We start from the raw sequence: 26,714 nt of genomic DNA, 5'->3' as shown, positions 1-26,714 counted from the left end.
AGACAGATAATGCACACGCCACTGGGATACCAAGCAGTACTACAACGTGTGTGTGTGTGTGTGTGTGTGTTTGTTTGCCAGCTTGCCTGCTAGTGTGTGTTGTAGAGTAGAAGCCCATTAGGGAATTAGTCCACATCTGGACAACCGCACTGTCCTCATGCACTCATAACTCGTAACACACAGAATGCGTTTCAAAAGTGGGAGGGTTTTAAGTCAACCACTGGTCTACTGGACTCCTCTACTTTTTATTCTCCATATTGTATAGATGTATTTACCAGTCGACTCGATACATCTGTGCAGCCTTTAGAATTTAAGTGATGTAAGAATTCAGTAAATGAGCCAGCATGAATTTCATACATTTATGTAACCTTGCTTTAAAATCTACAAATGACACGATAATTCAATAATTTGATCATTTGCTGTGTGTCAGTAACACTCCTTGTTTGCCATTTATTTGTTTGTTTTTTTGTGTGTATATTTATTTATTTATTATTGAGTAATAGTGTAAGTAGGATGCAGCAAAGCCCAGACTCCCTTTTTTTTGACAGCTGGTGTTTATGTGAATATGTGTGAATAACCAGTTACATATGCACAAACCTGCTCGGACAAACACACACACAAAGGGCTGGGGGTGTGACAGCTTTGTGTGTTGGCAAACATTAGCTTAGCGGAGAAGAGCCTTTCAAGCAGGATTAAGCTGCTAAGTGTCAATGGAACAGACAAGTAGGCCAAAGACCACTAGGATATCACTTACACTGCAACAATCGGTGTGTCTGTGTGTAAAATAGGTACTGTACCAGGAAGTGTGCCGTAGATAAATGGTGGAAAAACAGAGGAAAAAATCTGCAAGACACACACACACACACACACACACACACACACACACACACACTGTATGCACATTCACAAGTCTTCTCACAGACTATGGACTGTGGAGCCTCGGCAGAGCCCTGGCAGGACCATCTGTTCCTGCTGAAATCAGCACAGCAGGAGCCTGTGAGTGCACACACACACACACACACACACACAAACACACACAATTTCACCATGCTTCAGTTCTGGCATAGTGATAGTCTATTTATTCCCCACACTGACGCAGGACAGTACTCAGTTGTGTGTGTGTGTGTGTGTGTGTGTGTGTGTGTGTGTGTGTGTGTGTGTGTGTATGTGTGGCAGTTAAATTTTCAGCTAAAAGTAAGGTAACCCATGGAGATGACAGGTGTACCTGAGATGACTAATGCTAAGCTAGTTTTAATATGATGTGGCTGCATACACACACACATAATGTAAACATAGATAGATAGATGGATGGATAGATAGATCTATCCCAAGTCTCTCCACTCTGACCCACCGTCAGCAGGAACTGCGCACACATACAGCTTTTCTCCATTTTGATAATTGACCAGGGAGAGGTACACTCCCCTGTCAATGTTATCTATTTCCTTCCCAGAAGCAACATCAGCGTTTTCTCTGCTTTCTGCCATCTCATCAATACTTTGTGCTCTGACCTCCCCTGGCCCATACCTGGACCCAGTCAAGACAAAACTACAGTGTAGTAGTTAAAAACACATTCAGGGTAACAGAATGTCTTTCACAGGAAAGCCTATGCCTACAAATATAGACAAGACAAAAGTTAAAATGAACTGAAGGGAGCTTGTCAGTGGTCACAGAAATCAATGACTGGGTTCAACAAAACTTGACCTAACCTTGTCCTGCTGATAATATGGATTAAAATCAATAAACCAAAGCATGGTAATTTATCCTCATTTTTCTAAGCTTGTTTCCAAGGCACCGGCATTTGTCAACTGCATCAGGCTGCGAACTATAGGGTATGTTCACAGTGTGTTTGGTTGTTGCCCTTATTGTGAGCATTACTGACGCACTTCTTGATTGCAGGCTCTCAAAAGAAGCATAGATTTAATTTAACGTAATAGCCGTTGGACTGTTGAACCCTGTTAGTGTGGCAGAAGTGGACCTGCAGTGTTTAGTCATCATCACTTGTTCATCTCATCGCTGATTTTAATGGTTAGTGGTACAGCAGATTAAAATGATCATTAAAATAAAATGGTGGACAATAGATAGAGGACTAACAGACCAGAAAACTGCAACAAGCATCAAGGTATGTTGTGCATTTAAAAAAAATAGCACAAATATAATTTGGTTACCAGAATGGTTGTCAATGATAAAGAATCAGTTTTAGCAGAAAGTTTTATGCAATATTTTGTCTGGATTTCTTTTTTATTTTGTAAATAGAATAAAAAACCTGAAGGGCATTTCATCACAAAAGAAACAATAAACAAACATAAACAAATACAAATGACAAACAAAATCAAATGTAATACCAGAAAGAGAATGAAACACTGAACGAGGAGTTAACAAAACAGCAAGAAAACATAAGAGAAGTAAGAGAGCTAAGATAAATTGGAACAGACCAGGTGCATAAGTTGAGATCAGTGGGGAAATCAGTGTGGTAGTCAGTAGGAGAGGTAATTGCTTTTATGTGTGTGTGTTCAGTGGAGTCAGTGTGTGTCCACTGTGATACTGAGGAGAATCATGTTCACTTATTCATGAAACAGATATATCCATCTATATTTGACATTTGTCTTCAGAATATGTGGTCATTAAACTTATATTGTTCCTCCCTGTTCCTGAATAATAATAATTCCTCAATAAATGAAACACTTATCAATAAATGTTTCAAAAGTCTAGTTTCATTGCATAAAACTAAAAAATAGGGCCTTAAATTATTGTGTAATGTTTTAATGGACCAATTCCTGAGAGTGTTTTTAGGTTGCAATTGGCACTTGTTGTACTTGTTGCCGCACCTGCAAATTATTCTCTGTGCCAAGTGCTCAACATTAACAGTGTTTTAGAGGAATGGACAGAGAAAACAGAGTAGAAAAAAATACATAAATCTGTCAGGGAGGAACACATTGGAAAAAAGGACAGGGAGACAGAGACATGGAGAAAGATAGTAAAAGTAGCTACAAAAGAGTATAAATTGTATACAGTACGTGTACAAACACCTCTTTTGGCTTTGAGAGAGATGCAAAGAAGAAGTAACAGGAAATGATGAAAGACAACAGCACACCTCCCCACCATTATGCACATGCAGTACATACCTGACACCATGGTCCTGGTGTCCTTTGTTCTAATATCCTTCCAGCATGTGTCGAGCCTGCTGCATAGTCCTGCATTAATGAGACATAATGCAGACAATATCTACAGCATGTCACTTCCTCCTTATCATACTCTCTACTGTATAGGGTGTATGTTCAAGCAAAGTGCATGAACACTGATACCTCTGAGTAGTCTTGTGTCTAGTAATTTTATTGCGGCTGTTTTCTGTGTGTTATGCGTGTATTTGCAGATGAAAATGTAAGAATCTGTGGGCAGCAAGAAAATGTTGTTCTTGTGAAAAATTGCATTTTTTCAGTATTTAAGTTCAGTCTCGAGATCTGTAAGACAGTTTACAAACTAGCTACTTCTCTTACTACTCACTCTGCCTTTACATTTGTATTAAAGGAGCGTCTCACTAGTCTACCACTCTCAAGTCCTTGCAATCTACTGATAAGTTAGCATTGCTTGTTTGTTAATTGCTTTTGCTGGTAGATTCATAACCCAAAGATTGTTTCCTCAAATCTCATCAATTGGAGGTTGTAAGAGGCCTGTTTTCCATTCTTCTCTCCTACGAACAATCAAGGGTGATCTCGCCATTGCAATTCCAGGTATTTGTGAACTCAGGCATGATGGGTTCTACTCAGTGTAGTTCTTGATGCTACTGTGTTGTTTTTTGCATCTTTGGTCACAGGGATTGGTTTATGTCCATTGACTTAAATGGTCTGTGGGTACATGGATACTTACACTGTGGCCAGGAGTATCAGTATAGGGTCTTGCTGTTCAGGATCTCCCAAGCCCCTCTAATATACTGTATATGAGGTGTTTGGTAGTGGCCCTGTCACCGCTACTGGCCAGGCATTCCTCCCATATTTAAATGACTTGCTGGTTATTTCCGCAAGCAGGCAATCAGGCACTCTGCTATGGCAACCTCACACCCAGTCAGCAAGCGGCTTGTCTTGGCATGACTCTCAACTCTCAGTGAAATACAGGCTCTTCTTCGGCTGCAAGGCATGCTGACTCCAGCCTCCACAGTAGTGCCATTGGACCTATACTCTCACATGTTCTTCACATCTGGATAAATGGTCGCCATATAGACACCAAATGGCACAAAAACAGGAGGGTCAGAGTGTCCAACCTTTGCCTTTGACTGGAGAGGAAGTCGGTTCCTTATGGGAAGGAAAAGCCCTCGCAACCTAATGTTGTGTAACTGGACTGTCACACTTATCAATGAGTTAAGTTGGTATTTAATCAGGATGTTCTGTGTTTGTTTCTCTAAATATAATCCATTGTTTTGTTGGCATATTGTAGTGTTTGTAATAGTTGTTATAATCTGCCTGGATGAAGTTCACAAAAACCCTACAGCTTGCAGGTAGTACTTCCTTCTCTCCATGTGCAAATAGTAGCAACTTTTTTACGTGTTTTAAAAGTCAAACTTACTGACTATTAGCAAAACTGTGAGCCATAGCTACAAAAAAAGAAAACCCTCAAACCTGCTTTATCCTGCCCAGATTACACTCAAACTATTGATGCTTCTATTTTAGACAGACTGTTTGCAGTCTAGTCTATTAAACTCTGAATATATAGTTGGCAGCACAAAAACGGATAAAAAAGAAATAGCGGAAATAAGGAAATAGATGAGGAAATGAGATGTTCCAAGGTTGGAGGAGAGATGGGACATGAATAACAAAGTTTAGTTGAGAAATACTTGCGAGTTTGTAGAAAATCTTCATTTTCATCAAAATTCCAACATCCATTTTTAAATATTTTAAAAAAGAACAGAGACTGCACTCGTCTTCACCGTCTCCTTTGAAGATGTCTGAGCTTTTCTCTGCTATCTCCTCTGCAGTCAAAAATGTAATTCTCTGTCTTTCTACCTCAATCTCTGTCCCCACATCTCCCTGTCTCAGTGAGCCTCTCTCCTCCTGTAACACTGTCTATGTGTCTGACCGCTTGTCTCTCTATCTGTCTCTTTCTCTCTCTGTCCTGCAGCCTCACTCCAATAGAGAAATAGCCGGGCATACTAGCACCTGTTTATACAATGCAGGCTTCTTCACAATATAGGTGGTTAGAGAGAGGTGTATTGGAGCGTGATTCTGCATCCATTCTATTTATTTTGTGCCACCTGGTCGTAAGACTTTCATTATTTGTGTGTGCTGGTGTGTGTGTGTGTGTGTGTGTGTGTGTGTGTGTGTGTGTGTGTGCATGTTGGTCCAACTCATTACCACACACTTTTGCAGATGTTTTCCTGATGCAAACATTATGGCACCAATAACCCTGGAGCCAGCCAGCCACACACAAGTTAGTGCTAATATAGCATAGAGGCTACTGAAACATCCTTTCAGGTGTATAATTAATGCTTAAACATGATAGGTCAGAAATAGCATTGGTAAGCAAAGCATTCATGAGATCTAAAATACCTTACCTAGGAATAGTTATGTGAGAGAAAAATCAACAGTCGTGCTCAAAAATAACTTCAGAATAACACACAGACTTAACTGCCAGAAACATCACCCATATTTACACCTGCTCATTTCTTTGCAGAGATTAGCTTCATAGTAGGTCTGCTTCACTCGAGTGCATAGAGACGTCTGTGTAGTTGTTGGTTTAGAAAAAGTAGAGTATGACATGTGACAGCAGGCCAAGAGTTGGAACTAACGCACAGAGCTGCAAGTACATGATACATACCCATTACTTTATGAAGGGTCCCTCAGCACCTGCTTTTTTAACACTACATGAAATCCTTTGTCACTTTCTTATCATCTGCCCAAAAACATGGATTCATCTCAAAAGCAAACAATATGGTGCAGGTATAAACACTAATAGAAGTTTTAGTTTTAGGCCACAAGTGTCAAATAAGTTATATTAAGTGCATTTAATGTTGAAACGATTAGTTGATGAATCGATTAGATGATTGCTGCTAACATAACATTTGCTGCTTTTCTTTGTTTTATATCATGGTTCACTGAATATCATGTTTTTAATATCTCCTAAAATGTGATGGGCATGTTCTAATGTTTTCTGACATTTTATACACTAAACAATTAATCAAAAATAAAAACAAGTCATTGGTTGCTGCTGTAAATGCATATAAACATGCTACGTGTTGTATAGACCAACAAAGGCCTGAAAACATACAATAACAAGAGGACAATTGCACAGTGTGCTGTACACTAAGTGGACATGCATGCACATGTGTAGGTGGATAGAGAGCCTTCTACAAAAAAGTAAAAGTAAGTAACAGACTGCAACAAAATAAATAAAGGGGAAGTGATGACGAGCAAGGTGGACGTAAAATACATAGATTGATGTAAGCTTGTATAAAGTAAATCAGTGTTCTGTATGAACTGTATCTTATTCCAAAAACTGTGGCAGGAAGATTTTCCCTGGGACAGGGCCCAAGGATTTCTCAGTTATAATCACACTACAGATGGTTTTTATAGTAGATCATTAGTTTTGGGGTTCTCTAAAACTCCCTGAAATGAAAAAAGATACATATTTTGTGACAGTAAAACATTGAGGTGTTTTATAATTCATAATTTTGACAAGTGCCAGCACAATTTGGTTGTGGCTGTAGTGTTAGATTTCTCCTCCAGCTATTCTGGCACGTAACCAGCCATCAATCAGACGACCTTTCACTGGTGAAATAATGACAGTGTGTCTTGAATCTTGGTATCCTGCTGGCACTGTTGCTGGTGGATCGAACTTCCAACCGTGCTACAGTACAGTCACTAAAGATCAGTCCACAACATTTTACAAAGTTCAAAAGCAGAATGATTCAAAAGGCCGATGATCTGATTACAATATTAAGCAGATAATCAAAACTCTAAAAGGGAATACATTGTGAAAATAAGCTCCTCCAACACTAATTAGCACACTCTCTCTGGCTTTTGTCAATCCTCTGTCTCCCTTCACTGTCTCTTCCACTGCTCATCTTATTTGATGGTTATCAAATGAGAAAGGTGTAAATTGCTGCTTAGAGCCATCTCAGCAAATTCCCCAGCTCTGCTATCTCTCCTTCATCTTTCAATCAGTTCCCATCCCTCGTTTCTTATCCTCTGCCTGATTCCTTTCATCTCTGTAGGGAAAATGGGATATAATCACCAACTCTTGGCACAGGAAGGACACAGCACAGATGTGTGTGTGTTTTCCCTTATGCGTAAACTTCTAGGAGAAATATATTCAATAACTATGGAACCAAATTGAGATGATGGTGTCTGTGCGCATGCCTGTGTGTGTGTGTGTGTGTGTGTGTGTATGCACATGGTAAAGCCATGAGCCACCACCAGCGTTAATGAGGTAGGGCTTCTTCTCCCAGTTTGTCCCCTTTTCTCACATTCTCACGTTAATGACTCACCAGGATGCTGTTAATAAGAGCACTTGTGGGAGGCCTTAAAAAAGAGATGGAGGGTGGATGCAGAGAGAAATGTAATAATTGGTCAGTGTGAGCCCAAGGAAGACAAAGCCACAAGAGGATTTATGAACAAACAGGCAGTTTGTACAGGCAACACACAGCCATGCTTGTGAAAACATGGTCCCCTTAGTCGCCCTCAGTCTCAGTGGGAGACAGAGGAGGGTGGGCATAGTGTAGGCCACACATTGTTGTTGAATATCCAGGGCTTCATTTAAGCTTTGATTCAAACAACATAAGCACTTTGTTTCATTATATTTTTTAACCATATTGTACGGTGTATTTTTCGTTTGCGTACACTTGATTTTAATTAACGAAAACTGAGACGGAAGATGCCATGAGAGACAAACAAAGGGAGGGAATTGGTGTTGCTGTTTATCATTGAATTGCTCTAATAATGAGAATTGAATGGGGGCTGATACATTGTTATTATGCTTCTTGGCAGTGTGTTTGTGTCTGTGTATGTGTGCTTGCACTATAATCATGTGCATACAATCCTAAGTGGCCAAGCCATGTTGGAAGAGAGCTTACCCCCCTCCAGCAAGGAGTGTTGGCTGTAAGGTAACTGGCAAAACACAAGTGCGTAGACACAGACACTGTCGCTGCCAGGTGTGTTGAGGAGGTAATTGTCAGTGTGCAGGCCAGCTGCCAGTGGCTTAGAGAGGGAGAGCTGGAGAGAAAATGAGTAGCAGCCTCTGGTGAAGTCTGTTTGCCCGAGGGGCCAGCTCAATATCTGTGGTTGCTGTTTATCCGATTCCCCTCTGTCCCCTTGCACCACTTTGTATTCTCCTTATAGTTTTACTCTTTGCCTCTTTTGTCTATTCTCCTTGTCCTACTAGCTCCTGTTCATACACATTTCCCATTCTCTCCAGTTTTCTCTGTCTTTTCTCTAACTACTCACTGCATCTCTCCCTCTCTTGTTCTTGTTCTCCCTGGATCCCACTGAGCTTTCACTGAGAGGCTGCAGCATCACCACAATTCAATCCCCCAGCAGGTTTACTCCAGGAGAGACCAACAATCACATGTGTTTATCTTTTCTGTCCCCTGACAGCATCCAGATAGAACCCTGGATGTATGTAGCCTCAAGCTGATGAGATACTCTACACTTTAGTGACACTGTTTATTTATCAAAAAAGAAAGAAAACTGGAAAGCAAACTACCAGTGATCATTCAGCAAGGTACAACAGCATCAGTCTGGTGTCTGTAATGGACATTAATAGATTCATGTGTACTTTCTCCTGGATTCTGCCACATAAATGTCTGTATTGTTTCCCATATTAGTGCAGCGCCTACTTAATCTAATTTCTCAGAGATTATGGGTTTTGCAGATCAAACTCAAAGACAATAATGACACTCTGGCACCATAGTGTTCTTTTTGGAGGCTGTTTCTCTGAGCTGAAACAATTTGTCGATCAATCGATTAGTCGATTGACAGAAAATTAATCTGCTGCTATTTTGCTACTACTGCTACTATACCTCTGCTACTATATTTTGATAATCGATTAATCGTTTCAGTCATTTTTCAAGCAAAAACAGACAGACATTTGCTTGTTCTAGTTTCTCTAAAGTGTGTACCGGTGGTTGGACAAAACAAGACATTTGAAGACATCCCCTTGGGCTATGGGAAACATTTTTAGTTATTTTCTGATGTTTTTAGTAGTACTAGTTAATTAATCGAGAAAATAATAATAATTGAAAATGAAAATAATAATTTGTTCCAGCCCTGATATTTTTCGATTTTCTGTAGTTTTAGTCTTGAGATCAAAAGTCAGAAAAGCTTTGTGTAGTTTCTCGTAGTTTGTAGTAGTGGTTTATTTTAGTACTCAAGTGAGGCATTTTTATCTAACTTCTTCCAGATATGAAGCAATCAGTCTTTTTCTGCAGCATTACAAATGAAGTGGGTCCAAATTTCAGCCAATCTTTTGCTACCATGCCCCATTGTTTTGTTTAGTTTTCGTCATTATCTCACCATTGTCATGGAAACATTTTGTCACAGTTTTCATTAATGAAATGAGCACTTTTTTTCCCACACCTGCTTGAACAGCCGACCCCTGAATCTGGAAGACCTTTGTGAAATCATCTTATACACTCCTGTGTGAACACACGCAGACAAGCACAGCTCTATAAATGTCATTGCTCTGGTTTGAGTCTGACCAGATGCGTCTGTGTACTGTCAGTGGTGATACTGTTGACATTTCATGTTGTGATCTGCACTGACAAAACTGGCCTGTGTTTTCATTGCAACACCATATGTATAGTTTACTTTATGGAGCCGTAAGATGAGCTGAAGGTAGAATTCACAAACAACTTTCATTGAAGTTCAAGGTTGCAGTTCCAATTAATTAATTTTTTTAAGAAAATCATGAGCTCATTATTAGAGGCATGGAAAAATATAAAGGTTAATTGGTTTACCGGTATTGAATTTTTTATTGGTTATATTCTGTTTGTTTATATATATATATATATATATATATATATATATATATATTGTTGTTCTTATAGAGCCCTTTTTCACTATTACTTTACTATAACCTCTGTTTTTTGTTCACTGAAAGGAAGAGATAAGGTTAGAACCATTACTGTCCCACATTGTATTTGAAGGAGCACTCTGTAGCACAGTGGTCCAGCTCGCCAAGCACTAAACACTGTAATTTTAAGTCCAGCTCTGAGTTTTGTCAGTCCTTTTTCTCCTGTCACCCTCTCCACTGTTCATCATGGGGTGGTTTGGGAGTGCTTTATAGTAAAACACAGTATTTTAGAGTAAAGCACAAATCCCATAATAATTATTTCACACAATTATGTCATTGCTTCTTCTGTAAAGTGATTGGAAATGTCACTGTGCATTCATTATTGCCAAAATAAGGAATCACTTTGAGACTCACTGTTGTGGCATTCTCCTTTAAACTAATTATGTGTGTATATTTTACTATATATATACTGTACATACTAAAAAAAATAAATCTACATGTATACTCTATTTGAATCTAGTGACCCACTCATTTATGGTCCTGAATGTCTTTTTCCATTAGAACAGAAGAAAGAGCAGTTTGTGTGTGTGTGTGTGTGTGTGTGTGTGTGTGTGTGTGTGTGTGTGTGTGTGTGTGAATTGAGGAGGGTGTGTGAAGTTTGTAACCCAATGTATGAAAACAAGTACATGTTTGTATTTCATCCCCTTCTCTCAGAACCCTGCAAGCTCATGAAAAATGAATGAAGGCCTGTGTACAAGCTAATGCGTGTGTGTGTGTCCATGTGCCTGTCTCCACATGGGTTGAGCAGCCATTTTGTCAGATGTTTTACATACATGCGTGTGTGTGTTTGTGTGTGTGAGAGTGAGAGTTGAGTGTTACAGGGGAAAATCAAGGTATGGGTGGAATTGGGTTCTGCAGGGTTAAGGGTGATGGGGGTTGATGCTGGTTAGATGATGATCATGCTACTGTTTTTTTTTAATTTGTTTTGCTCTTTGTTTTAATGTATTTCATTATATTATTAATTTAATTATTTATTAAATTGACATTTCTTACTTTTTTGTGTTTTTTAATCTGGAAGAGAAGAAGCAGCATTGCAATTTTCCCTTGACACTTCCTCCTTTAGTTACTGAGTCACTGATCAACCTTTCTTCCTTTTCTCCTCTTCCTCTCTCTGTTTCTCCATCTCTTAGAAGTACAACCTCTCGTAGAGTTGTGGCCAGAGTGACAGAGGAGCACATGAGGAGCGGAAACAGTGTGACAGCAACATCCTGACCGGTAACCTTGCTTCTGCATTCCCCACCGCACGCCCAGCAACTCCAGAAGCGGGCGTCAGAAGGAAGAAAACGAAAGAAACGTGCGACCTCTCCTCCTGCAGGCATGGTAATACACTCTTCGGTCTGTAGGTGCTGGTGCGTGAATGCCTGTGTGTGATTGTGCACTTGGATGCTGGTGGATTATCAACAATAGAGAAACACTCTCCAGACATTTATTCAATCTGATAACTTGTTCTAGACATGACAACAATGTGTGTGTGTGTGTGTGTGTGTGTGTGTGTGTGTGTGTGTGTGTGTGTGTGTGTGTGTGTGTGTGCGCGCGCGTGTGCGTGTGCGTGCATGCATGCATGCGTGTCAAAGACAGATACCTGATAAGAGCTAGTGCTGCAGACAGGAGTGTATAGCTTTGCATCTTGGGGAGTAGACTTGAGATGCCTATACCTATACAAGCTATATGTTTTCATTGGGGAAAGACAAGAAGTAGAAGACAGAAGAATGAAAGAGACAGGAGGTTAAGAAGATAAAGAACAATGAATATTAATACTGTCAATACTGTTGGCCATTTATTAGGTTTTCTAGATTATTTTCTTGGGATTTTGATCTGAAGGCAATGAATGTGTTCTCTGCCACATGCTTGTAATCCTATAGTTGGAAAACTAGTAATTATGTATGGAATTAATTACATCCTGCCTGTATTCATTTGTTGATGTTAAATAAGAAGGATAGAAGATGAATTTTCCTTGGTCTACAGTTTTCTACCAGTGCACAAGCACTAATGCTGAATGAATGCAGAAATAAGGCACGTTAACTGAGGAAGAAGATGTTGAAAAAGAACTACTGTGTTGTTTAGGAGGAGGGGAGGGCGCCTCAGATGATGAAAGAGAGCAGTGGAGGTAGAGAATGACAAGTGGGGGTAGATAAAACCATAAAAACATAAATGATGGACAGAAACATGAGAGATAAAAAGCGCAAAGGATATGGAAAGCAAAAAGAGAAGTGGAGAGTGGAGAAATGGGGGAGAGAAGAGAGGTTAAGAGCTGAGAGGGGATAGAGAGAGCGAGACGAGGGATTGATTAATGGTCTTGGCCTGTGACAGTGGGAGCTTTTCCCCCGAGGGGGGAGCAGAGCAGAAGATGAATTATTAAAAACCAGAACAAGAGGAGGAAGGAGGAACAAAAATGAAGTGAAGTGTGGTTTGTAGGGGAGGCTGGAAGAATGAAGGGAGGAAGAGAGAAGAAGGGAAAGGGGGCAGGGAGGAGAAAAATGAATGATTGAGAGAAAACAAGATGTTGCTGAAGGTGCTGAGGTTGGACATTACAGAAGAGGGCACATGGTTGAGCTCATAAATAACCAAGGGTAATGAGACTAGTGCATGCCTGTGTGTGTGTGTGTGTGTGTGTGTGTGTGTGTGTGTGTGTTGTGTGTTTGTGTGTATGCAGCTTGCAAACACAATACTGTGATTATTCTTGAGTTATGGTGATGCAGCAAATACTGTGGGTGACCTTGGCAAGCGTGTCACCGCATTAAACCGCACAATACACCAAACTGCTTATCGACGTTCCTCTGAGCTTTCTACATACACATGCCCACAGTGTTTGTCCGCGTTGGCATTCCCTCTTTTTTTGTGCCTATACGCACACACATACACACAGATTTTGGGTTGATTATTTTGTATCTGTCTAGCATGTTGTATAGCTTGGTCCTTGTACATGTAATCATTAGGTCACTGCTCAGTTCCTGGGTGTGTCACAGCAGGAGTTGCCAAGAGTAAATTTAAACAATATTGTGGTTTCGGTTCCACTTCTCATACTGCGTTGAATGTAAAATACATCTTCACAGTGACTTTGATGTACAGTTAGTAGAAGACCGAATTGCCTTCAAAAATAAAAATCAGTAAGGTTTTAAAAGCTTTTGTCGATTCAGGAAAGCATATTTCATTAGAACATTTTCCTGTTCTTCCATATGACATCATTTTATGTTTATTTTATTGTATTCTGGTATTTCCCTCATGTAGACATGGCCATACTCAATACTGTTATAGTATGCCCCAGAAAAAGTCAGCTCATCTGCTTTTCGCGGTCCGGTCATAATATTTTATAGGCAGGCCATAAACCTTTTAAACAATGCCGACATTAAAGGGGGCAAAGGGCACAGATAAAAAAGTACCTTCTATTAGTGCAAAGTAGGCTGGTACTGTAGTTTGAAGGCTGGTTTATAAGCTTGATGGATGACAGCAGACTTTCCTCCCATGGTTTTTTTTTTTTTAAGATTATTGTATTGGATAGTGACAGCTGTAGAGGGGATGACATGCAGCAAAGGGTTGGAATCGAACCTGAGCTATCTCATGTTTATCGGGACAGTTGAGACGTCCGGCTTGACATGGACAGCCTGTTTGTTGTTTTGCAGCTAGATCATGCAGCCGTAAATGTAATTTTGCTTATATATTTTGATGTATGTTTGCCCTGCCATCATGTTCATGTATGACTGCACGTATGTGGTAATTTGAAAGACAGAGAGAGAGAAAGAGAGCACAATAAAACAGGATAGCGGAGTGTGGCGGGCCGGCCTGCCAAGCAGAGTGCAGATAAATCACAGAATGAATTTTTAATGCAATCTCCCCTAGGCTGTTACAGAGATGGCGCTGAGTTTTTTTTATTTGTGTGTGTGTTGCTTGTCCCATCACTTCTAGCCTATTTTGTGATGGGTTTTTGAAGTTTTTGAATTTTCTTTTCTCCTTCAACTTTACTTGGTTTCATGTTGGACTAAAGAGATGTGACATTTTCTCAAACACCACTTCTAAAATTGTTTTGCCTGGTATTTATGGGCAGCGATTTGTTTTTCTGGGTTTTGTTATGGTTTTACTATGAGGGTGTTTTGGCCTGTGTTGTCAGCTTTATTTCAAATAAACCTTTGTTTCTGCAGCTGTCTAAAAATATTAAAATCCAGTTTGTTTTTATCCCCCTGCATCTCCTTCTGTCGATCTCTCAGCTTTGGTCGACCTTGTTTGTTTACTTTCGAAAGGCTTTCTCCACTCCTCTTCTCTCCCTCATCTCTCATTCTCTCTTCACAATACCTTGTAGTGTGTGCTGTCATCTAAGGTCTTAGCACACACTTTAGGCACTTGACTTATTAAAAATAAGAGCACACAAACACCTCCTCAGGTGCACTGCCAAAGCACACACACATACAGTGCAATGTTCCTAAATAGCACTCTAAAAATAATAGGCAATAGATCATAAAAAATTTAAAAAGACCTCTCTAACAAAGAGAGCTATAGAGCATCACTCCAATCACAGCTGATATGGTTCCAGTGAGTCTCCTTGGCATTGGGTCATGTAATTGATAGCAGATGGCCACAGAGAGACAAAATGAGGCAGGAAGAGACTGAAAGAGACAGCCAGCGATGGAGAGGCAAATCATTGGATGCTGCTTCTTCTAAAGTGAAGCAGCCACTACTGACAGTGTGCGTGTCTAACCACAACACCTTGAACTGAAATGGTTTTACTGCAGGGCATTAAGGACAGAATCGGCGGTGATGGATAGAAGTGATGGAAGTAATGTGTGTGTGTGTGTGTGTGTGTGTGTAAGACACTTTGTGTAATTGATCGTGTAGGTTTTATGTGCACATGTCACATAAAACTTTTCATGTTTAGTGTGTGCATTAGTATTTTTACCATGATATGTACGGGGTTTTCTTGTGTTGCTAGTTTAGTACACAGCGAGTTGTAAATGCTGTGTAATGTGGTTATGTAACATGGGCCTGCCAGCTGGTCGGCCTCACTGGAGCATGAAATGGAGTGTAATTGGTAAGTGTGTGGTCTAAAAGCACTATGCAACAATGGCATACGAAGGTATCTACACACACACGCACTGTGCATGGTGTGAGCCGGTGGCTCGCAGGGAGCTTGGATTTAACAGTTGAATGTGTGCATGTCTGTTTCTGATTCCATGGTAGGCAGGAGGAATCGCAGGCAACAGATTTTTGCCCTCATATGATTTCACTCACTTTCATTCTCTGTAATTCATATTTGGCTCTTTACAAAGTTATCAGGTCTAAGCTTTAGTGAAATAATTTGCTTTGGAGCTAAATTTATGCTAAAACTCTATTAGTATACAATTATAATTAATAACATTAATGATACTTAGAAACAGGATTCGAGTGCAATAGAAGGAAAAAGAAGAGGGAGATTAAACAGTTTAGCAGGAAGTTGATGTTAATTTTGTTAAACCATATGGCAATTATGCCCGACTTTGTGGGACATTTTATCCTGGAAGATGTTAAAGTATAATTCTGCTGTTGTTTTCGTACAATTGGCCATTGGTCAATAATAATATTGCGCTCTCCAAGTTAATTGCTGATATTTGGGAACATGAGCAGTGAGATGATCAGACAGGTTTTAAACAAACCTGCAGATTAGCCAATTTAGAAGAGTATTTCTGACATGCGTACACTCGCTTTCAGTTTCAGTTAGCCCCAAACAAAGTGTAACAAACATAATATGGCTAAACTGTTGGCTCGTTTGCAACCTGTCTGATTGTCAGCTCGCGTTTCTTGCCCCGACACACTTTGTTGTAGAGTTGTTGCCGTGTTTAATTTTCTACATTAAACTATAATATCAAAAATTGATTTGACCATGGCGTATTAGATTTGGAGACATAGCAGCATTAACTTTGGCCCTGCAAAAAACCTCAACCTAATTTTCACCATCATGGATCAACTTTAGGTCAATGTGCTGAAATTGGACACAATCTAATTTGTGTTAGTGACACTGGGGGTTGTTACAGGCATCTGGATGGAGATCCTTTCTGACTTAACCATCATTTATGATTTATTTTGCTCTCATACGCTCACACACACACACACACACACACTTGGACAGGAAGACATATTGTGCAATTGACCTCTAGGTTATGTGGCAGTCAGGGTGGATTCAAGGACAACCAAGGTGTTGTCTCTAACAGATTGAGTGTGCGTCTTTGTGTGTGTGTATAACCAGGCTGCAGAGAGGGCATGAGAGCAACTTAAGCTGTTTCAACACACAGCACTTGCAGCATTAAATTGGTAATACTGATACCCATATGCTGAAATGTCTGTTTTTTCATCTTTCATGATGTTACGTTGTTTTTCTAAAAAAAAAAAAAATTCTTTAACCCACCTGTAGATAATGCCAGACCAATTTAGATCAAAAACTAAAAAAATGTTCCCATTAAATTTGAAGAATGTTATGAAAAACATTATGTTACAATAAATTTTTGCCTCACCGTTTCTCTCAAATTAATGTGAAACTGCAAAATCCTGCATCAGTTCCTTTCTTGGCTACAGTAGCTTACTTTTCGTGTCACTTGTCTAAATGTCTGCAACATTATCTGGGCACACGCTGGCCTAGGAGGTCGATTCCTGTCAGTGAGTCCGCCTTAACTGCTCTGATTTACATGGTGATCCAAGCGGCTGGGCAGCAACTCCCCCATGGTCGAACAGTACCAACACACACACACACACACACACACATAGATACATAGACACTTTCTCTTCGCAATGTGGTTTATGGCTGCAGAAGCTCCCATTAGCAACGGCTCATAAAATCTGCGACTGTTGGTCTATTAAACACTGCTCTGAGAAGGCTCACAAGTATAAAGATACACACATTACTGCACACGTGCATGTAGGTACACAAGCACATAAGTACACACACTCAGTTACACAGTTATCACCTTTTTTTGTGCAATACTTTTTGCTTAAGCCAAAATATAACATTTTCTCTATAAATATAAGAGGTAAAACATGAGACAGTAATAATTACTCATAGCAGTGATTTTTCCCGATGTTCAGTAACAGTTATTTTCACTATCTATTAATCTAACTATTCATTTTTCAATTAGTCACAAATTAGTGTAAAATGCATCATCACATTTATTTTGTTCTGTTCGACCAACGGTCCAAAACCCAAAGATAATACAAATCTTCATATTTCAGTTATTTATTAAACTATCGAAATTGTCAAAATTAATTTTCTGTCAATCATCTAAACGTTCTGAGCTAGTACAATTGAAACTGTATTGCCTATGTTGTCTCTTTAAAGGAAGGAGGCTTAATATTTTTGACAGACAGATCTATTCAAAACAGCATTTCAAGTCACATAAAAGTATTGATTGCCTGGAAATGTCAGACGAAGCCATGCATGTCACGGTGATCAAAATAAGACATGATAATGTTAAGAAACCAGATTGCACAGATTTTAAATACTTGCATATTCTTTCAAGGTATCTAAATTCACTCCATGTCACTCCAGTGTGCCTTTGCCAAAGTGTTGGAGAATTGCAGTTCCAGTGGGAACGGAGTGTGGAACCCTGCCAAATGTTTGTGCTGCACTCTACATACTGAGCTACACAAGCTGTGAGGCTGCAGTTATTGTGCAGTGCTTGTCCTCCATTCTGTTAATGGCTTTATCTCACTCACTCTGGTGAAAGAGAATGTCACCAGTTCAATTAAGAATGGGGATGAAGTGTGTGTGTACGTGTGTTTTTGTGTGTGTACGTGTGTTTTTGTGTGTGTGTGTGTGTGTGTGTGTGTGTATGTGTGTGCAGTTGGTCCTTGGATTTCAAGTAGGTTGATAGTAGCGCTCAAACTACACTACTCCAAAAAGGTCATCTCTCCTCTGTGTGTGTGCGTGTGTGTCAGTTAGCATGCCTGGTGTGTGGTTCTCTTTGAGTAGATGTGTGTAGTGAATAAAGGGAAATGTGGGTCTTTGAGATAAGCAGCTTGTTGAGAGCAGCCTCCTCATGTTGAACTGGGTTACGTACCTCAGGCTCCCCAGCGTGCTGTGATAACCTCTAATGTTTGAAAATGAACCTCCTCCTTCAGATACACATTACCAAGAGATGATGTAAATAATACCTTGTAATCTTAATTGTTTTTCTCAGATATAAAATGTTCATATTTCCAAAAAATAAAGATGGAGTGGAAAAGAGAGAGAAAAAGAAATAAAAAGCCAGACAAAGCAAAACTACAGTTATCAAGCCAGTGAAAAAGAAAAAGACATCAAAGCTGCAGCGACTTCTAATTCTGGTTGATATTATTCTTATGCATATAATAACACAAACATAATGCAGATAGAAAACAGAATTAAAATTAAGAGTGCAACAGTGGTGTTGCTGCTAGCCATATAAGCACAGATGAATTAATAAAATTAATGAATGTGTTATGGCAAGCATTGTGATATATTAATTATTTGTTGTGCGGGTATTTTTGTTATTAATTATACAGTTGCCCCAGAGAATTTACAGTATGTGTATTGCTGCAAATGTTATGCTTTGATAATAAATTATAATGCACTCTTAAAAGGTGAAAGGTTATCCCAACATCTGTTCCCTACATTTCCACTTAAGTTCCCCATTGTAGTTTTACATTTAATTAATGGTCAGATGTTTAAATACAGTAACACTCTCGAACATAACAAAGTGCTTACTATTTAACATTTATCCACATTAACAACCACCCACTGAAATACTGTGACACATAAGAAGATGTAAACAGCTGACACGCAATTTACAAGGTGTTTTCATATGTATGCGCATAAGCAGGGACCCATCTGGGTGGGATTAATGGCAGAGTGGGAATCACAAAAGCCTCAGTTACACCTGGTCCTTTCCTTCATCTCGCTTTTTCCAGTTATCTTTGAATTCAGTCTCCCCTGCTACAACCGTTGTTTTGTCCTTTTCAAAGATTCTGTACTGTTCCCAGAGCCCTACTCTGTTGTCTTGTATTCTCTTCCTTCTTGGCTTATGTAACAATTAGTAGTTTGCTGTTCGGTTGTGGTGCAAGCATTTATGCAAACGTGTGTGTGTGTGTGTGTGTGTGTGTGTGTGTGTTTTATTTATTTTTTTACTTTTGTCAGTCAGTCCCCAACAGGTTGACTAAAACTCGATTTGATGGATTAAAGATCAATCTGTTGTTGAAAACCTCTCTTCAATGGTGCCCTTGCTTTAGACAAAGACAGGGAGAGTGTGTTTGTGTACAGGTGTGCGTTTATGTGTCTTAGTGTTTCCAGCCACTTTTAATCAGAATGTACTGAAATTTGATTTCTATTTATTTTTCAATCTCCTTTCCCTTCCAGAGGTCCTTCCGCTCCTTCAGTAACGATGACCGCCACGTCATGGCGAAACACTCCACCATCTACCCCTCCTCTCAGGAGCTGGAAGCCGTTCAGACGCTGGTGTCCACTGTCGAGTGCGCCCTCAAACACGTCTCTGATTGGCTGGATCAGAGCAGCAGCGACATCAACAGCCAGGTTGACAGCCAACCAGCAGACAGCACAGAGGAGGATGATCCTGGAGATGAGCCCAGTGAGAAAACTGAGGATTCCATTGACAGCTACAGGTGGGGGAGAAGTGATTGTTTTTTATTCTCGATTATTTTCTTGATTTCTTTTCAAATAATTAATGGACTGATTATTTAGTCTATAAAAAGAAACTTGACATGATGTAGGAGACAACGTCCTGTTGCTTATTTTGTCTGACCAAAATTTTTAAAGGATTAGTCTGACATTTTATACGCTTATTCGCTTTCTTGCAGAGAGTTAGATGAACAGGAGGAGCACGAAATTAACTTAACCACTTGACAATCTCTGGGCTATCCTCATGAATCTTTTTATTAATGGTTCACTACTTCTCATTAAGGTCTTGAATTGCCTTGTCAGATCTTATTTTGTAATCTTAACTGGCACCTTGTATTTTAATCATACTGCTGCTTACCAAAGATTACATAAAATATTGATACATATTAAAATATTCTTTGACACTGACAAACTCAACTAGACCTTTTGCCTGCAGAGTGATTTATTAGACACACATTTGGGATTAGGATTAAGTATGAAATACTAGTGATGATAATGTGATCAAGTCAAAGTAATATTCCTTTTAAAGTTCTGTAGTATTTTGTTAACTCCCTGAGAGCCAAGCATAGATTTTATTGAAAAAAGGGAAGTAGTAACATTTTAATTTTTCAACTGTAAATTGAAATGTGTCCTTACTGTTAAAAACCACATAAGATGCGAATGTTACCTATCGTTTATTTTTCAATAAAAACAGAGAGCCCAGCAGTGGTGGCGTGCTGTGTGGAGTGATGAGGATCGGCCTGGTGGCCAAAGGCCTTCTGATCAAAGGCGACATGGACCTGGAGCTCGTGCTGATATGTAGAGACAAACCCACACAGACACTGCTGGACACTGTCTGTCACAATTTACCCACACAGATAGAGGTTAGAGACACACACTAAGACTCACAGACCCACACATACACAGCTGCATGCTTACTAGTCTCTGTCTTTTGTTTTCTCTCACACACTCAATCGCAAACATGCTGCTGACATACACACACAATTGCATCTTAACCTTGCATCAAACCAGTGATATCATAGTCTGCCAAATTTAATTCAAGAAAGTTGTTATAGCTCAGTCCTCTCCGATGTCAGAAATATAATTATATATATTTGGATAAGCGTCCACATTGTATGAGTTTTTCTGCTTGAATTTGCCAACTCTCACTGCTATGTGCGTGTGTGTAAATTCACGTGTATGTAACCCTTTCACCATTGGCTCGTATTGCATTAATTACTGCCATAACAAAGTAAAAAAAAGATAACTCTGGCATGCATATAAATGACGATGAAAGGGCCATTAACCAAAGATAACATGTCTAGAGTGCTTATCATTCAGGTTCTAAGCTAGTGGTCCAAAGGGATTGACAATATAGTTTAAATGAAAAGGTATTTTTTAATGCATATAAAACAGATATACACTTAATGAAATAATAGCACTGCACAATGCAAATACATGGTCTTAAATCAGGGTATTACGTAAGTGTAGGGAGAAGCGTTGAGTGTTGGCATAAGTAGGCAAGTGACAGCAATATTGTCAAGTCAGAAGTTGAGAGGTATGCTTGACTCATGTGTGATTAATACTCTCATCACTACCTCAGTGTCATGTTTCCTCATTAACAAGTCATGGCACAGAAATTAAGCTCCTGACGTTCGTAGACACGTACACACAAAATAAACTGAAATCTACAGTACACACAGATACACAAATAGTACATAGTTTTCATCTTTTTTACATGCTGTGACTTTGACTCTTGTACTTGTCTGCTTGTAATGATCTAGGAATTAAGTTGAATTCTACTTCCTTCATCCCTTATTTAGCACCTAGGGATTAGAGTCACCCTTGTAAATCCCTTAAATAATTTGTTAGATAGAAATTGTGGCAGCCAGGTGAACTTTTGCATTCACTAAAAATCTGTTAGAGGATATTTAGCAATAACTACTAACGTGGTTAAAACTCTCCAACCTGGCCAGCTAGTGCAGAAATTACTCAATGAATAAATTCTGTCCCTGTGCCTCTTCTCTGCTCATTCTCTTTAGCAGTTAAGTGGGTTAGTGAGAGAGAGAACGGCAGGAATGAAAAGTGTGTGTGTGTGTGTGTGTGTGTGTGTGTGTGTGTGTGGGCAGGGAGGTAATCTCATGTCTCGGCCCAGTGACCAGAGATTCTGATTTTCTCATCAGAGCCAAATGGGATGTAGATGGGCCCTCTGCGACTCACTGCTCACTTAAGCAGTGTCAGAAACACACACACAAACACACATGCACTTGTTTTTGTCGCTTAGGAGGACCTTGCATTGACTTGCATTCATTGGAAGCTTACTCTAATGCTAACCATAACTGCCACATACTGTACCTATCCCCAATCTTTACCCTAATCTTAACCTAAACTTAATCCTAGCTTTAAAGGTGTTTTGTAAGATTTGGCCAGAATGTTTGTTTAAAACATTCAAACTAACTTTATCAACAGAATGTGAAGAAGTAACAGTTCTGATGTCATGTCAAAGACATGTATGTATTGTGTTTCAGAGATATGTACTGAAATTAGTATGCTAACCAGCTAGCCCCGGCCTCGTTCCGGCCTGTCCTGTGTTGTAATACCACCTGTGCCTCGAGAAGCGATAACTAGTCCAATAGTATAGCTCAGATAGTTCCAGCTGGGAGATGTGTGCCAGTGGCGAGTTTGCTACATTACACAAGCTCTCTTAGCTTACAATAATAATAAACAAAATCGCCCGGCTCTGGTTCTGGTGCTCAGTCAGCTAATAGGATCGCTTAGTTAGCTGCACGGCAAACTGTGCTAACTAGCTGACAGCAGTTAGCAGCAGTTATGACCTGATATGTGATATACTGCTCCCTATTTATTTGGAATATGAATTCAACACGTGGAGCGTAGTCTCAATTCTTACATATTTCCCCTTTAACCAAGTCCCAAAAACCAAGTCTTACCCTAAAATATGTGATGAACCTTGCAAGGAGTTTTTTGCCTCCACATTGGAGCTGAGTCACCATAATGTGACTGGATGACAAATTTATTGCCCAACAAAACTAAATAATGCAAGCACACACACATACACAAAAACATAGTCCACTTGCAAATAGAGCAAGCGCAATACATGCTAGGTACAGCAGAGACAACTACACACATACTGTACTTGCAACACATCACACAAATGCTTCCTCAGGGCCACTCCTTTACTTATGCTATATTTTAGTTCACATCTTCTGTTTATTCAATATTTATAGTCAGTCATGACTTTATATGCTTTTGTGAGTCTGTGTGTACCTGTTTTTTTCCTGTGGGGGTAACGTGTGTGTTGATGTGTACTAATTTGTTTAAGTGTCTTGGTGGGCGAGACTGCAAGTTCCTGTGACAAAAGTTTTTTGTTGTTGTTGCATGAATGTTGTTGTTTCCATTAATTTTTTGTATGTTGGCACATGTGCTTAAATGCACGTGTGTATTAAATAACAAATGTGGTCCGCTGTGTGTACTGACTTGAATTCATTATCATCAGTACTTGTTAGTCCTGACCACAGAGGTCAGAAGTAATTGATTCCTTCAGAATGGGGCTGAATGAATCATAGTGTACATACGAATGGACAGTTTCACAAATGAATATGTGACATTGAGAAACAATAGAGGTAGACACATAACACACACACAAGTACATTACAATGTACAGCTTATACCAGCTTTCATACTTCACATAATTACATCATCTTTCATGATTTTTTTTTCTCATTCGTTCCTTTGTCATCGAATGCATCTCACAGCTTCGCATAATTTGTTTATATAATGTTTTTTTGACAATATAATGTTGTCATGTTAATTGTTTATGTTAAATTTAATTGGACCTCATTAGCCTGTTTTAAAATATTAAGGTCATTAGATAACCTCTGCCCAATGAGAGATGTTTTCTGTACTGATATCTGTTGAAGGATCCAGGCTTACTTGTCATTCATCATTAGGAGAAGCAGCATTTTCACCTTTATTTATTTAGTTTTGGGTTTTTTTTTCTTTTTGGCAGCTTTACTTTAAAATTCTAATATCTGCTCACATAAGAAATTCAGTGCCCTTTATTCATTTGCATGTTGTCGTGTGTGATTGATATAGGGTTGTAGTGTTGGTACAAATGTGACTTTTTAAAACAAGTCTGTGTGTTTGCCCATTATGATGTGTGGACAAGCAGATCAGAGATACTTCTCACATTTCACAATGCTGTTTTAGTTCAGGATGTCAGTTACATCCTGGGGCCCAAAATAGAAGCAAGTTAGAGATACTTCTCACATTTCACAATGCTGTTTTAGTTCAGGATGTCAGTTACATCATGGGGCCCAAAATAGCCCTGTTTGGAAATATCAAGAGATAATGTCAAAATCAGTTTCTCTAAATGTTTTCTCATGCACGGTAGCCACTTAATATTTCTCCTGTCACACCTGGTGATGTTGCAGCATCTGGGAGCAGCAGCAGGCTCAGATATATTTTGCTTCTTCTCCTTTTTCATCTGTACTGAGTCATGTTGTGACCTTGGCCTCTGACCATCCAGTTATGTCTGTCTGACGCATGACAGAAGCTGACAGAAGAGAAATATGAGGTCACAAGCTCCTTGCCCGAGGCAGCCATCTTGGTACAAACTACAACAGAGCCCAAACTCACACTGACGATTACCCTCACCTCACCGGCCATGAGAGAAGATGAGGAAGAAGAGGAGGAGGAAGAGGAGGAGTTGGAGAATGGGGAGGAAGGAGAAGAGGAGGAGGGCGTGGAAGTGGAGGAAGAAGAGGAGGAGCAGGAGAAGAACAATGGGCAAGGTAGGCACACAAAGATAGGAAGACACACAAGTTGAAGTTTTTCCCTCTTTCTCACACCCCAACACACACACACACTCAATTTAATTTTATCTTGTATTTGTATATGTTATAGAGCACAATTTCCCTCAAACAAGAGGTTTGACCTCATTAACTGATGCTGACACAAGACAAGACAGGTACAGGAGTTCAGTCTAATAACAATCTTCCCTCCCCATCCCCCCATTTTCATGGGTAGCAGGAACTGGTTATAATTGGTTGTGGGAGGTGGGACGGGAGAGCAAGGCCAACAGGCCAGCGAAATCAATAACTGAGCTGTAGCAAGCTGCCCATCCATCCTGTGGCTCCCGTCCAACTAGGCACTCAGGTCTCAGAGAGAGATGAGAGATAGCACAGAGGTTAGCCGTACATCATGCCACGTGCCTAGACACGATGGAGAAGACCGCTCGTATATTTTCTCCACACCAATTCGACTGGATGTCTAATTGCTCAGATTTCATCTGGCACCCATGGAGGTTGAGCGATGTGGGCCAGTCTATAGGGTAACATCTTAAAAGGCAGGGTGTAATACTTTTATACATAAAAAAAATGCATTAACAGGCACAAATACCAGTGGTGTTATCCAATGGCAGCACCTCTTCTAGCTCTCTTAAAACTTTGGCTGCTCCTGCCTGTTCAGAACTTTATTAGCAACATATTAGTGTAAACTATCTCTGAAAGACACACAAACTCATGCACAACATCGCACGCACATTTAATAAGAGTTAAAGCTATCACTTTTGCTTTATTATTCCCATGTGTGTAGAATGTTTCTAGAAAGAAAGCTCTGGCTTTTTTATTGAATATAAGTTGTACTTGTGGCTATGCACACATCATTGCATGCATGCATGCTCAGATACAGCTCGCTGCTCTGTGTGGTGACAGAGGGAGGGAGGGTGCTGTGATAGTAAATAAGAGGAGACACGAAAGCAAAGGGAATTTTTAAAATCAGACAACACAGAAGGAGATAATGATAAAAGAAGCGCGCTGAGTGAGGGAGCGGCCAGCAGAGCATTTGAGAGAACAGTGGGAGGACAAGCGAGAGGAGAAAGACTATAATGATCCACTTGCAGCAGAGCGGCCCCACATGCAGCTGGGATCACTCTGACAGACCTTGAGATACACCATTATACATTACACAGAAACACAAATACACACCACTGCATGCATCAGTCAGAAGAAGAGCTACGCTGCAATAATGGCCAGATGAGTTCAGGTATAATGTGTGATAGATGTTCTCGTGCTGCTACCACACATTTGACATTTCAACTTAATACCTCTTGAGGGAAGGATTTGTCTTTTTACGGGAGAGTGATCAGGAAAATATTTACCTTGTGTTTTCATAGACACCCAAAGGGCCCTTTAGTGTGTTTTATGTCACTTCCAGTAGGTCCCGCACACAATAAACCCTCTTTGGAAACCCCATGTAACCGCACTCATTCATACACAGCTGCGTTTGATTCAGCTCGCCTTGCATAGCATAGATTTTGATTCTGAAGTAGCAGAATGGGTGAGAGTGTTGTAACTCAACCGCTGTGTGGTGGCATGAATCAAACGCTTACATATAAAAGTGTAAGAATGCTCCTCTTCTACCAACCACGATGCTCTGACTAAACCCTGCCTTGATCCCTCCTGTGTTGTGTTTGTCCGAGACTGGGTCAAACTTTCGTAGAATTATTTTTTTTTTCTTTTCAGTTCTACTTTAGGAGCGCTTGATTCTGTGTTTGCCCAGACAGGGTGTTGAATTGTTTTCTCTGCACCATTTCTCTACGAGTCTGCGAAATCAAGTGCACCTTAAGTAATCCGGAAGAAAAATAAACTCCTATTTTGACTCCCGCCTGGTGCAGACTGGATCAAAATAAATGAAATCCTCTTCAAATACATAAAGGAGAGATTGATTTACCTTGCTGGGCACAGGGAAATGTGTGTGTTCCAGCAATGCCCACGCATTAAATCAAACACTCCTTAGGTATTTGTTTGGTGTATGTCTGTGGGGGGCTCTCCAACCCACAAAGTTGTCTCTTCCCTTGTGACCCCGGCTGCTCTCCCTTTCACTGATTTGTCAGTGACTTGATAGATAGATAGCAAACTACAAAATCACTGTTAAATAGTGTGTGTAATTTTCAACACATATATGTATACGAGGGACAGTGCATCCTGTACTATGTACTAAGGATGTCAACATGTGATGCAGTTAACACATGTTAGACTGATCACAGTGTTGA

The 26,714-nt window shown here is 39.9% G+C and overlaps 1 protein-coding gene across 9 annotated transcripts in view; it reads left to right on the top strand.

Moving 5' to 3' along the window:
* The window catches only part of LOC122865494 (spermatid perinuclear RNA binding protein), an 82,332-nt gene that overhangs the window by 32,627 nt on the left and 22,991 nt on the right, over positions 1-26,714 (top strand). For all 9 annotated transcript variants that reach the window (XM_044173990.1, XM_044173989.1, XM_044173988.1 and 6 more), the window contains 4 exons: positions 11,187-11,376; positions 19,385-19,647; positions 20,358-20,526; positions 24,213-24,453. In XM_044173990.1, coding sequence (XP_044029925.1) covers positions 11,374-11,376; positions 19,385-19,647; positions 20,358-20,526; positions 24,213-24,453 — 676 coding nt within the window. In that variant the 5' untranslated portion in view covers positions 11,187-11,373. The remainder of the gene's footprint in view (positions 1-11,186; positions 11,377-19,384; positions 19,648-20,357; positions 20,527-24,212; positions 24,454-26,714) is intronic.

The sequence above is a fragment of the Siniperca chuatsi genome, linkage group LG18 (genome assembly GCF_020085105.1).
Source record: "Siniperca chuatsi isolate FFG_IHB_CAS linkage group LG18, ASM2008510v1, whole genome shotgun sequence".
NCBI classification, from domain to species: Eukaryota; Metazoa; Chordata; class Actinopteri; order Centrarchiformes; family Sinipercidae; genus Siniperca; species Siniperca chuatsi.
This window is presented reverse-complemented; position numbering and strand designations above follow the sequence as displayed.